Source organism: Symphalangus syndactylus, chromosome X (assembly GCF_028878055.3).
Source record: "Symphalangus syndactylus isolate Jambi chromosome X, NHGRI_mSymSyn1-v2.1_pri, whole genome shotgun sequence".
Classification (NCBI taxonomy): domain Eukaryota; kingdom Metazoa; phylum Chordata; class Mammalia; order Primates; family Hylobatidae; genus Symphalangus; species Symphalangus syndactylus.
Window position 1 is genome coordinate 29,040,820 of NC_072447.2, and position 13,807 is coordinate 29,054,626.

Sequence of the window (13,807 nt, forward strand, 5' to 3'; positions counted from 1 at the left end):
TCCTCCCTTCCTCTGCCCCCGGTGAAGTCCCAGAGCTGCTACTACGCAGACACAAGGACCTAACCAACCTCTGTCTTCCTGGAGCTGCTCAGTTGTTGTTCTGGTTACTAAGAACAATGAGATCCATAACCTTGTGGTTTTCTATGACTTACTTAAGATTGCTCTCCAGAAGAAAGCCAGCAACCATGCAAATTTACCACCTTCTCCAAAACTAGGCAAAGCCCTTCTGGGAGAGCTCATTCTTAAAAACATGTGTTAGTTAGATTAAAAAACACCCCAAGGTACAGACATTCCTGATATAAAATTAACCTATTTAAAGATGTATCTCAAAATCAAGGGCTCGCTGAAAATTCACTTTGGTTAAATTATTCAGCTTTTTATGTAAAACAAAAACACTATTCTTCCCATTGTTTTGAGCCACCTGATACAATTTGGCTAATGTAACTAAACTACACAAACTTTGCTTGAATCTTTTAAAAAATTTTTTAGGTCATAGGCATTACAATGGAAAGTAATAGTAAAATTTAAACGTTGAAGCTCACTGATTTTACTATTTGATTAGTTCTTCCTACAGCTCTCATCCCAAACTTACTTTTATGTTTACTTTTCTCCTTCCCTGTTACTTAGAAAAGCTGCTATATTGTAAGAAATTATTCTGTTAAATACATTCCTAATCATCTTTCTTTTTAAGTTATGCTCTTTTCTGTTGGTGTGTAGAAATATGCCTCATTCTAATTATTTGTAATTAGGTAAAGTTGAAGCAGCAGTATCTTCTTTGCTTTATTATCCATAACCTTCCAAATAGTTTAAATAAGTGCACCTTAAGATAGTGCTGATTGTAGGATTAATCAGAGCCTTCGTAATTCTCTCTTCTGTTCTTCCTGGTTTGCTTTTGATCTTGGGGAAAACCGCAGGACTTTTTAAATAGTGTGCATTGAATCAGTAAGATGAAAATACAAAATTGTATTAGGTAATTGTTTTGTAAGTCTTTTTTGGTGAAATGTCTTTATTCAAATGAGCATAAGATATTAACTATTTTTCTTCAAGCTAATGATTAGATTGTCATTTATTCTGATTATTACAAATGTCTTATGTTTTTGTCACTCCCTAGCCCAGCAGAAGAACTGTACTTTGGAAGTACAGAATCCGGAGAGAAGAAAACCTTAATAGTGTTGACAAATGTAACTAAAAATATAGTGGCATTTAAGGTAAATATCTCAAAGATACAATAAATTATGTTTGATAATTTGACCTGGGAAGTGATTTTAGACATATTCTAATTGAAAGATTGAAAATTTTGAACTTGTACAGTGTTTTTATTTATGACAATTTTTAGGCATGTTGTACTACCTTCTGGTTCTAACCAAGTGGCATAGCTTTATCAAAAAATTTTCCCTGAGGTCTGTATCTGAATCTTTTATGTACAGTAATAGGTTAATGTCTAAGTTAATACAAGGGTTTAATGTTTGTTGTAAATAACAACCCAAGAAAAATTACTCTTTACTATGTGAATAATTTAATTTATAATAACAGTGAAACATAAAACTATAAAATTGATAGTGCATTTTTCCCCAAGTGTGGTATATTCTGGAGTGTAGTTTATATCGGATATTAACCTGATACTGAGCATTAAGTGTAACAAGACGGAGTCTGTCACTACCCCATATTGTAGGTTTTCCTGCCTTAAATCTTCTGTTTAATTTAGATGTAACTACCAGGATGTTCCTGATGTGCTTTGATTATCTACTGTTTATTTAATTTCTGAACACCACTGTATTAATAACATGCAATCTAATGTGCATTCTGTTTTTGTGAATTTATGTCATTAAATTCAGGCAATTAACGGGATAAATATTTAACAGATGGATTGTTTTATTTAGGAGGGAGTCTGAATGACAATTTGACTTATTATGAGTATGTTTTTAGATAGGTCAAGATGCTTTTTTCCTGTTAGTGGGGAAAAAATACCTTCTATGCATAACCATCAATGTTACTTTGTAAAGTCTTTGTTCATTGATTATTCACTGCTAATTTTTTTTTAAAAGTCATTCCTAAGCCATTTCCCCCAAAAAAAGCATAAAGGTTGTTATGTGACTACTGTGTTTATAAATAGGTGAGAACAACAGCTCCAGAAAAATACAGAGTCAAGCCAAGCAATAGCAGCTGTGACCCGGGTGCATCAGTGGATATAGTTGTGTCTCCCCATGGGGGTGAGTTGTCACTTAGTAGCCACAGCAGGTGTTGGGTGTGGCGGGGGGAAGGGGACCTGGACCTTGGCTCTGAGTCAGCAGAGATGTTGGGCTAGAATCTAGAAATTAGCAGAGTTTCACGAGTCACCTCACCTCACTGTAGACATCTGTTTTCCCACATGTGAAATGGGATGGTCAAAGAGGCCTCTAAAGCCCTTTCCAGCATTAAAATGTAGTTGTTTCTAACAAGTAAAATTGTTTAAAGTGACACCAATTGAAATTGAATTTCAAAGGAGAAATTCCTCACTTTTAGAACTTTTTCCTTTTTAAAGATATTTCCATTTTCTTCTTTTTCCTTAATATTGAGTTCCAGAATAATGCTTTAAACTACATGCATATCCAACCCCTTTGAAGGTTCCTGTTTATATGCTGAATTACCCTTTTGGAATGCAGGTTTAACAGTCTCTGCCCAAGACCGTTTTCTGATAATGGCTGCAGAAATGGAACAGTCATCTGGCACAGGCCCAGCAGAATTAACTCAGTTTTGGAAAGAAGTTCCCAGAAACAAAGTGATGGAACATAGGTAAGCTTTTTCCTCACATTCTTCTCAAATGTAGTAGGAAGAATCAGAAAGAGAAAAGTGCCTCCATGGACCAGGTGGCCTCCCTTTCTTCTTGCATCTGCTGGGTGCCCTGCAAGCCTCTGGGGATGCCCAGATGAAAGAGACCTGGTGTTGCTCAAGGAGGTCACTGATAGCAGAAACTCATTTGCAGGCCAGTGCAAGAGTCTGGATCTGTCCAGATTACAAACACAGATTGTCTCAGCAGTTCTCCCTGTGGGAACGCTTACCTTACATACTAGAATGTTTTTTGCAGCATTGTTTGTAATAGTGAAAAACTGGAAAGAAAGAATCTAAATCGTAACCAGTAAAGCAATAGTGAGATACATTTGATTATATCCACACTAAAGTGTGCTGCAACCACTCAGAAAGGTACAGCAAGTCTATTTGTTCTGACATGGAAAGACATCTGTGGTATATTTTAGAAAACCTAGTGAGAAAAATTGGTTATGGACATTATCCTATTTAAGAGGGGGAAAAACTTGTGAATATAGATATATACATGTATGTGCATATATATAGATATATCAGGTTGTGACAAATTTCTTGAAAAGATATGTAGAAAAGGAGAATAGAAGAGGCTGTATTGTAGTTTTATTTTGCTTTTTTTAAATTGGAATTATGGTTTATTGGAGTGTTCCCATTTTTCCCCCCAGGGGACATTTGTCAATGTCTGGAGACACTTTTGGTTGTTGGTTGTCACAACTGGGGGATGGGGTACAATGGGCATCTAATGGGGGCAGCATAGGGATGCTGCTAAACCACTAGCAGTACACAGGACAGCCCCATCCCCCAAAAATGATCTGGCCCCAAATGTCCATAGTGTCGAGGTTGAGAAATCCTGCTTTATAGGGTAGTTAAGGATGGCCACTCCAATGACATTAGAGTAGGCCCTGAAGGAAATGAGAGAGCAAGCCACATAGATAACTGGACAGAGACCTTTCCAGACAGAACAACAGATGCAAAAGGAGTGTGCTTGGCCTTTGGAAGGAACAACAAGGAAGTCACTGTCTCTTGACTCCAGTAAGGGAGGAGCATGGTGAGAGATGTGGACAGAGATAGTAGGATATCAGATCATCCCTATGGTGAGGACTTCTGAGTGAGAGGAAAAACTGTTAGTCGGCACTAAGCAGAGCCATGAGGTGATCCGGGCTTATTTTTTTAAAGGATTATTCTAGGTACGGGGTAGAAACTAGACGGTGGGCAGTGATACCAAGTTCACACTAAAGTGGAATTTGCTGTATGCCAGCACTGTTCTAGATGCTTTCGACATATTGATTCATTCAGTCATGAAGACAGCCCTGTGAGGGAGGAAGGCATTTTTCCTACTTTATAGAGGAGAAGCTGGGAAACCTGATAATGGCTATGGTTGAATGAAATCTTCAGGGCCAGGCGCAGTGGCTCACACCTGTAATCCCAACACTTTCAGAGGCTGAGGTGGGAGGATTGCTTGAACCCAGGAGTCCAAGACCAGCTTGGGCAACATAGGGAAACCTCCTCTTTACAAAAAATCAAAGGCTTAGCTGATAGATCATGAAAATAGATTATGAACAGTGAAATTCCTGAGAAGGCTGAAAGTGTGTGGGGGACCAAAGCAAGGGAGATTAGCCTTAGTCCGGAGGAGGGAGAAGCAGATGGAGGTCAGCAGCCTGCCTTGTTTTTACATGTAATATTTAAATTTTCAAATTGTATTACAGGAGGGCCTACTTTCTGTTTTTATCAAGAGTTTTTCTTTTGTTCAAAGACGTGGTTATGGGAATATTTTGAAAGGGTAAGAAACACTGGTATAAAAGGTGTTGTAGATTAATTTGAAGTTCTTATGAAACAGTCCCTCAAAATGAAGGGTTATTTTTGGTTTTGTTATGTTCGAGTTGCTTTGTTTTCTTTGTTTTTTGCTTTACCAATTACTGATGGCTTGCTTTTCTATAACTGCGAGATCACTGTTCTCCTGCAGAAAGTGGGGGGGAGGCTTGGTGGTGGGGTACTGAAGCTCAAGGAAAGTACCTTTCTCCTATCTAGAAAGGGTGATTTCTTTCAAATCTTAAGATATTTGGATGAATTCTACTGAATACCGTATAAAAACTTTCATTTGAATTTTACTGAATGGTATCTGCAATATGTTGTGTTCCTTATACATGCATTAATTAATGAAGCTGGAAGATACATATACACAGAGCAGCTGTCTTAGGTGAACCTGGGGAAGAGGAATGAGGACTTTTACCTCTGTTACATAGACTTCTGTGTTTAACTGTTTTCATTTTATATTTTACTTTTATAAGAAAATTCATTAACTTTTAAGAAGTTATGTTTTCTTTGGATTTTAATAGGTTAAGATGCCATACTGTTGAAAGCAGTAAACCAAACACTCTTACGTTAAAAGATAATGCTTTCAACATGTCAGATAAAACCAGTGAAGATATATGTCTACAAGTAAGTGTACTTTCTTCCTACCCAAACAAAGTTGTAATGCTGATCAACATTAGAAATCTCTTTTTTTGTCATGGACATAAGGAAAAATATTTGGCATAGACACGACAGAAATACTGTCTTCTTTGTGAAGAGATACCAAATCAGAAATGGTAAGCAGGCCAGGTGTGGTGCTGCCTGTAATCCCAGCACTTTGGGAGGCCAAGGCAGGAGGATCACTTGAGCCCAGGAGTTTGAGGCCAGTCTGGGCAATATAGTGAGACCCTGTCTGTACAAAAAAATTAAAAATTAGCCAGGTGTGGTGGCACACATCTATAGTCCCAGCTGAGGCAGGAGGATTGCTTCAGCCTGGGAGGTCAAGGCTAGAGTGAGCCATGATCATGCCACTGCACTCCAGCCTGGGCAACAGAACAAGACCATTTCTCAATAAAAAAAGAAAAGAAATGGTGTAAGCAGTGAGTTATTTTTGGAGATCTACTAACCATTTGAAAGCTCTGGCCATTTTTAGCAAAGCACAAGGTGCTTTGGGGAGTATCAAATTTAATTCAGTCTTGCAGAAAAAAGTACCAAGTAGTGCACTTAAATTTGAAAGAGACAGAGGGGCTCTCTGAGTAGCTGAAGGCTGCTTAAGGGTTCCTGTACCTCCAGGAACTGACTGCTCTGCTCCTGTCTCAACTAGAAATTTAGACCTCTCAAAATGAGAATAAGCATAGACATATCTGTCCACCAAACAAATCTAACGCCCTGTTGCACTTCCACCTCCTTCCACCAGCCTTACAGAGTAGTGGGCCCCATCCTTTCAGTGTTTGGATTTCTAGTATTCCTGTTTGTCATGCCCATGATTAATGACTGTTTTATTGATATAAATCTTTCATCCCTTTTTCCCTCTTTAGCTCAGTCGTTTACTAGAAAGCAATAGGAAGCTTGAAGACCAAGTTCAGCGTTGTATCTGGTTCCAGCAGCTGCTGCTTTCCTTAACAATGCTCTTGCTTGCTTTTGTCACCTCTTTCTTCTATTTATTGTACAGTTAAAGAAGTGGTGCCCGGTAGGAACCACGGCTCCTTCATCCATTAGTTGGAAAAAGTAACAGACCTAAAACTCTACCAAGCTACTAAAAACATTGCACATCTGTGCTTCCTAAAAGGAAATATGCAGCACGTGGAGGGGAACACATACATGTCTTGAAAATAAACTGCTAGAATAAAGAAATGCTGGAGAAATTGATTATAAGAGACTATAGCTATTTAGTAAAGTAAGTAAAGGCATATCCATTGTGTAAATTAATAGTTTAAATATAATTTATTTTTTCCTTTTGATCTGAATACTTTTAAAGCTTAAGTTTTATCGTGTAAATACATTAGCTAAACTGAAAAGTATAAGTAACATGCTTTATTGCAGCCAAAAAATGTAATCTGCTTTTTTATGACAGAATTATTATAGCTGAGCTGACTTACTAGCTTTTCTATACTATGTATATAGAAGAACATGTATATTGAGAAAGAAAACATATAGAGGAATTTATGTAACCATGACTTTGTAATTTTGAGAATTCCTCCCAGTGATGGTCAGTATTCTTTTGGAATATAAACCGATTTAATGCCAAACCACCTTAACCTTTGTTTCTCAGTGTTCCTTAACAGCCTGCCTTTTATTAATCTCAGGCTTTTTTATGAACACTCATTTCAGTAGAATTTGGAAAACTAAGAGTGGTTGGAATTTCTTTGAATTCTGTTAGTAATGCCCAAAAGAAAAGTCTCAAGCAGTCCCCCTATCCAGTCATTTTTATGGAGTTTCATGTTGTCCGCTGTAGCTGGACACTGAACCTTTTGCCTAATTTATTATAAAGGCCTGACCGTCTATTGTCCCATCTTCACCCCCATTCCAGAGCAGAGGAGTCTCTGTGGACCATGAATTGCACTGTCTCCCTCCTCATTTCTAAATGAAAGGTGTTAGATATAAATTTTTTGAAAAGTTAGTTGTTTGAGATGCTAAGCAGGATAATAAATTTAGATTTTAAAATGTTCCTTGTTAAAGTCAGCCCATGACAAGGAAATTTACAAAATACTAGAGTATCTAGAAGGGTGAAAAGAAAAAAATAAAACAAAAAGAAACATAGATGCCCAGGTGTCAGCTCTCCATTTAAAGAATGAAAAATGTAACTCACGATGATCTGTGAAACCTTCAGACTAGGACCAATTGACTTACTTGATATTCTGCCTTTGATATGGTAGTACCCACCCAGTATTCCTAAAATCCTAAAAAGATACACCTGCAGTAGCAGAGGCAATGAAATGAGTTTGTTTTCTCATTAATATGACCAGTTTGGGTCTATATTGGTTCACATGTACATCTACTTTATATGAAAGAAAAAACAGTCTGCCTGTAAAATGTTGAGTTTCGATTGAGCCATGTTTGGAGATTTTATTACTATTCTGAAGGGTAGTGTTGTTGGCTTTCATCTTCAAGAAGTTGATTCCAAAATTGAGTTATGAAAAATGATATAATGGTTCCTTCAAAATTGGCCTAGGAAATAAAACGTTAAAAGGACACTGGTGTGCTACTTTGTCTTAATTTGGGCTTTTCTGTTTCAGTTTGCCATCTCCAGCTGTGAAACGGACTGCAGTCCACCCTAAGTACTGTGCACAGTATCTCCCCGTGTGTGTGCACAGTGGCTTCCCCTTACATGGTAGATTTTTGGCCTTAATATAATCTAATCCCAAAGTAGTTGTGTATGTTTTCTGTTCCTTGGCAAATAAATGAGGAAATAATTCGCCAAGATTGAAAATGTATTGTCCTAACGGTGTCCCTTTAATGTTTCATATGAAAAATTATGTTGACCCACTAAAATATCCTTGCTCAATGTCTGGTCAGTTGAATTTAATAACATATCTTGTTAATGTTTGTGTGTCTATTAAATGTGACTAAGCAGGATTACTGAAAATTAACTATAAAATCAAAGGCATCTAAACGTTTGTACTTGTCTTGATTAATCACATATTTACACTTGATTTTATTCTGTCTTCATTTGTTTTTATTTAATCATAATTGCGTGATTATTTTTGGTACTCTAATCAGTAATTTTATTTTTAATCATGTCATTACCTATTCATGACCAAATTACCAAGGAACCAACATTTAGGTTTAGATATTTGTTTTCACTTAGGAATGGAAATTAGTAGATTTTCCATGAAAGCATTAGTGAAATATCATTACCTTGATCTGCAAGTAGCCTAAAAATGCAATTGCTGGTAAACCTGGCCTCAAATTTCATACTACTATAACTGTTTTTATATATTGCCACTAATTTTGACTGGATTTAATAGCACTTTATTGTACAACTACAAAAAAATATATTCCTAGAATTGTTGCCAGTGTAATTTCTCTAATGTTCTGGTGCTTTTCATATATTTTCAGTATTTTTATTACTATATTGGTATTTTCTTTGTATAAATTGATTAAAAGAACATGTTTTCTATTTTAATATGTTTTAGAAAAATAATTACATTTATGAAATAAATATCATCAGGAAAAAAACCTCTGGTCTCTAATTGATAAAGCATCTTAAAGAAAATCAATATTCAACCTCACTCTGACCTTTTAAAGATCATAGTAATTTCTTTTGGATCTGTTTTGCATTTTTATAAGGACAGTGCTGCAGGCCTCCAAAGATACAATTCAATGTCAGGTTAGCCTGTCCTTTAGTGTGTCCTGTTTCTCCTCGTCCCCGTGTCGGGTGTAGCTGCTTTTCAGTGTAGTTCTTCGTTTTCCCCAGACATAGCATTGGACCCACTGTCATGCTTACAGCTCACTGTGGAGCCTGTTGCTGGAGCTTCAATGAGTCAGAATTGCCACGTAGTTTCCCCAGTCCTAGTATCCACACACAGTTCTCTGACAGCAGCAAGCAGGAGGCAGGCTAACGAGAAGTCTGCCTGACTGCCAGACACACAGGGAAGATAGCAGTGTGGCACTGATCATTCTGAAATCAGGCACATGCTCAGGACCTGGGACCTGGGGGGTGTTGCAGAGGGGCAGCAGGGAAGCCCAGGATGGTGATGTTAGAGGTTCTCAGGGTTGTTGATGTCTGGTCTGTCACCACTGAAATATACAACCTCCCAAATGGCAGCTACCTCTCCATAAAAATAGCATGAATGGGACAGATCCCTCTTCTACACTGAAAAATATGTGGAGATAACAAAATCAGGTGGTTAAAGACTCCCAACCCTCTGATAAATTCAAAATAGAGCCACAGAGAATGTTAACCTGCCAACAAACACCATACCGACCCGGGATGTGAAAGGGTGGTCTCCGACCCTAAAGGGTACAATTTTCTAGGAGACTAGAGCTCCTGTCAGGAAAATCTCCAGCCAGGTAGGAAAGGATTGGTTACTTTACAACAGTCTTCAGCTCTTTCTACCCTAAATGTTTACCATCAACTCTAGGTTTCCTGACATCAGAACAATATGGGCCCTCAAAAGCATAGGGCTCCCCCTCTCTCCCTGGCCCAAAGAGACACACTAGAAATCTTCTGTTCCAACTGAAACAATGGTTGTTAGGAGTGAGGGCTCTGAGGTAAGACTACCTGTGTGACTTGCAAAAGTTAGCCAGTTTCAGCCTGCTTCCCTAAGTGATAATCCTAGTACTATTCCACAGGTTAGGTGTGAGAATGAGAGGAAATAATGCATTTAAAGCGTCCATGGAGTCTAGCCTTGCTTTGTTAATACATTGCCTCCACCTCCTTGTCAATTCTCTAAACTTTTTCCTGTTTTTTATCCACTCTTGCATTCTTGGCACCTCAATAAAATTATCAAATCAGTTCTTTCACAGCTGCATCTTAATTTGTCCTTATGTTGAATAAAAATTATCTCCCTGTAATGTCCAAAGAGTCATACCTTCCTCATTCCCCACTCATGTTGCCTGCCATGAAGAGTGAGACCAGTCTCTTCCACGTGTTAAAATATTTGAAGACGACTGGTTTAACTGACAAGAATACAGAGAAATATCTCACTGACCCATAGGGACAAGATTTGTGCACATTTTCAAGTCTTCCTAGAGGGAAAATTTGAGTGGTCCTTGAAACCAGCAGTTTTCCCACGCTTATCTTGAGCAGTCTCAAGACAAAACATACTTGTCATAACATGCAAATATGGTTGAGCAACTTGAGTCAGATACCAAATAATTTTTTGGTCATAAGTGGAATACATCATAACATCTTGTCTTTTATAGATAAGGAAACCAAGGGTCCAGGAAGTAATTTTTTCCCAAAGTAACATGACTAGTTGGTGTCAGAACAAAGAGTTTAATCTTTCAAGTCCAGTGCTGTCATAACTGCCCAGAGCTGCCACATTTGAGTAGTAGGTTAAAATGCTGAACAGGTAGGTCTGAGAGCTTTACTTTCACCAACAGTATGAGAAGAAAAGAGAATGAAGATAAAATACTTGAGAAGCAGAGGTGACAAAGTGGAATAGCCACTCAGGACCCTTGGTTGGAAGTTTTTTGGTATTCTAAGCTATAAACAGACTGTATTAGTCCATTCTCACACTGCTATAAAGAACTACCTAAGACTGGGTAATTTATAAAGAAAGGTTTAATTGGCTCATGGTTCTGCAGGCTACACAGGAAGCATGGCTGGGGAAGCCTCAGGAAACTTACAATCATGGGAGAAGACAAAGCGGAAGCAGGCATGTCTTACGTGGCTGGTTTAGGAGGAAGAGAGAGAAGGGGGAGGTGCTACACAGTTTTAAAAAAACCAAATCTCATGAGAACTCACTATCACAAGAACAGCAAGGGGGAAATCCACCCCTACAATCCAGCCACCTCCCACCAGACCCCTCCTCCAACATTCCCCAATTTGGCATGAGATTTGGGTGGGGATGCAAATTCAAACCATATCACAGACCTTATTTTCAAAAAGGTTTTAAACATACAGGTTAACATATGTTTGCTTTGTGGAGTGGTTTGATGTGCAACATCAACCTTCAGGGAGGTTTATTCATCTCTCTGTAGAAGGGCATATAGTAGGGTGTGTTGCCACCAGTTGTCTCAGGAGCCATAATCTAGTAGCCTGAACAGGTCTTGTATTTAATAAAATCAGAGCACATACGTTAGTTTTCTATTGCCATATAAAAAATTCCACAAGCTTAGCAGCTTAAAACAGCACAAATTTATTACCATCTCACAGTTTCTGTGGGTTGCAGTGGTACAGCGTGGCTGGGTTCTCTGCTCAGGGGCTCAGTAGTCTGAAATCAAGATGTCAGCTGACTGCATCCTCCCTGGAGGCCCCACTAGGTAAAGATGCACTTTCAAGTGACTTCAAGTTGTTGGCACAATTCATTTCCTTGTGACTATAGGACTGAGGTTGTCAGTTTGCTAGCAAAAGGGACTACTCTCAGCTCCTAGAGGCCCCTCCCAGGTCTTTGCAGCTCCCCACCCCTATAGGCAGTTTACAGCATGGCTGTCACTACCTCCAATCTTCCTTCAGAAAGGGCCCAGTTCCTTTGAAGGGCTCGCCTGATTAAGTCAAGCCCATCCAGGACAATATCCCTTGGGATCAACTCTAAGGTAGTTTATTCAGAACCTTAATTATATCTGCAAAATCCTTCTTAATCATGGGAGTGATACCCCATCACATTCACAAGCAACACCCCACCCCCGTACTCAAGGAGAGATGCTTGGTGTGCGTTGGGTGGGACCTGAAAACTCATCCAATTCAGTCCCCCAGGAAACAGAGGGTTGAAAAGCTGAACTCAACCTTAAGCAGTGCGATTGACAGCTTTGAATTCACAGATGTTCCACACCTGAAAGGAACTAGACTAGAACTTCTTTATTAGGCACCAAATGGCAGGTGTTGAGACAACATATCTCTATCTTAGTTGGCTTTCTCTAGTCTCGCAGCTTCAGTTCACACAAGTATTCAAACTTTTATAAGTAAATTGTTAGAGTAAAGTATGTCACCACTATTTTAAACATTTATTCAATCATAAAAAGCACTTAAGAAAGATTCTCACAATGAGTTAATTTGCTAGGACAAAGGGTACTTCCAGTAATTGTGTTCTTTTATAAATGAAGCTCTAGTGAAAGCAGTTAGCTTTTTTAACTTTCCCTTTTCTTTCAGAATAATCCATTTGCTTCAGTTAATTTGAGTTAGTTTTCTTAGACATAAATATGCTCCGTGGATGTAAGTAAATAAGAAGGTTAAAACTATTAAAAAAAAAAAAAGGAAACAATTCTTACAGAAACCTGCATCATGATATCCAACATTTATACTGTCCAATTTACTTTGGATTAAATTCTAGTGCCTTGAATTCTATTATACCAGAAAGTCCTCTGCACATTTTCAGGTTGTTCTGGAGCTATGTACACATGTATATGTGTTTAAAAATCTCACTGATTTCTTGGTTCATTTTGGAAATCATGTACATATGTGTGTATTCTTAATAAGTTTCTGAATGCAAGAAATTTCCAAAACTCCTAATATTATGCCTGACCCTTTCATTGCTGAATCTGAGACTATAACAAACCAAGAAGCCAATCATTTCTGTTTCTCAACCCAGTACCTATTTATCTCTTTCTGCATCAAGTTTTCACTCTAATACTATCATATAGATTCGTTCAGTAGAACTTATGAAATTTGCCCTGAACTGCCTTCACCCACTACCATGCAAATACGGTTGAACAACTTGAATCAAATACCAAATAACTGTTTTCAGTCAAAAACTAAATGTCAAAAATGTGTTTTGGGTACTTTTCCAATATTCTAGATTCTATGACTCCAGCTACTTCCTTTTAATGGGGGTGCAGAGGAAGGAAGCTATTATTAGAAGCAATAACAATAGTATGACACAGTCCAGCAGAATTTAATTTTTTAAAATGTGACTGAACTGGTAAGTTACTAAAAAGGATAAGTGAAAGGAAATTGATGTAAAAAGCAAAGCTTCCTTGCAAATCCAGTATTTCCTGCTCTGGGATTTCTTAAACTGCTTAAGAACTTAGTCGTTAAAGGTGGATGTGCATCTTACAGAGGAGCTATATTCTAAAGTCAGCGCTTAGGATAGAATTGAGTATAGTTAGAATTGTTCTTTAAAAATCATTAGGAAGGTGTCAGCCGGGCACGGTGGCTCATGCCTGTAATCCCAGCACTTTGGGAGGCCGAGGTGGGTGGATCACCTGAGGTCGGGAGTTAGAGACCAGCCTGACCAACATGGAGAAACCCCGTCTCTACTAAAAATACAAAATTAGCCGGGCATGGTGGCGCATGCCTGTAATCCCAGCTACTCGGGAGGCTGAGGAGGAGAATGCTTGAACCCAGGAGGCGGAGGTTGCCGTGAGCCAAGATCGCGCCATTGCACTCCAGCCTGGGCAACAAGAGCGAAACTCTATCTCAAAAAAAAAAAAAAAAAAAATCATTAGGAAGGTGCCACAACAGAAATGGCCATAATAACTCATATCTTGGTGAATTAAACATTCATTTTTAACACCAGGTAAAGTATTTGGTTTACTTTTTATTATTTTGCCAGGAGGAGGGGGTCATGTAGTCTAATAAATATATGTACTATGTCTTTAAAACTAGAATCAC

At 38.3% G+C, this 13,807-nt stretch overlaps 1 protein-coding gene across 3 annotated transcripts in view; it reads left to right on the top strand.

Moving 5' to 3' along the window:
- MOSPD2 (motile sperm domain containing 2) overlaps window positions 1–8,248 on the top strand; it is a 48,612-nt gene extending 40,364 nt beyond the window's left edge. The window contains exons 11-15 of one of the 3 annotated variants that reach the window (XM_055268059.2): window positions 1,112–1,208; window positions 2,114–2,210; window positions 2,643–2,772; window positions 5,136–5,238; window positions 6,129–8,203. In XM_055268059.2, coding sequence (XP_055124034.1) covers window positions 1,112–1,208; window positions 2,114–2,210; window positions 2,643–2,772; window positions 5,136–5,238; window positions 6,129–6,266 — 565 coding nt within the window. In that variant the 3' untranslated portion in view covers window positions 6,267–8,203. Of the gene's footprint in view, window positions 1–1,111; window positions 1,209–2,113; window positions 2,211–2,642; window positions 2,773–5,135; window positions 5,239–6,128 lie in introns of all 3 variants that reach the window. The other 2 variants (XM_055268061.2, XM_055268060.2) reach the window with 2 other exon arrangements.
- The last annotated feature ends 5,559 nt before the right edge of the window (window positions 8,249–13,807 follow it).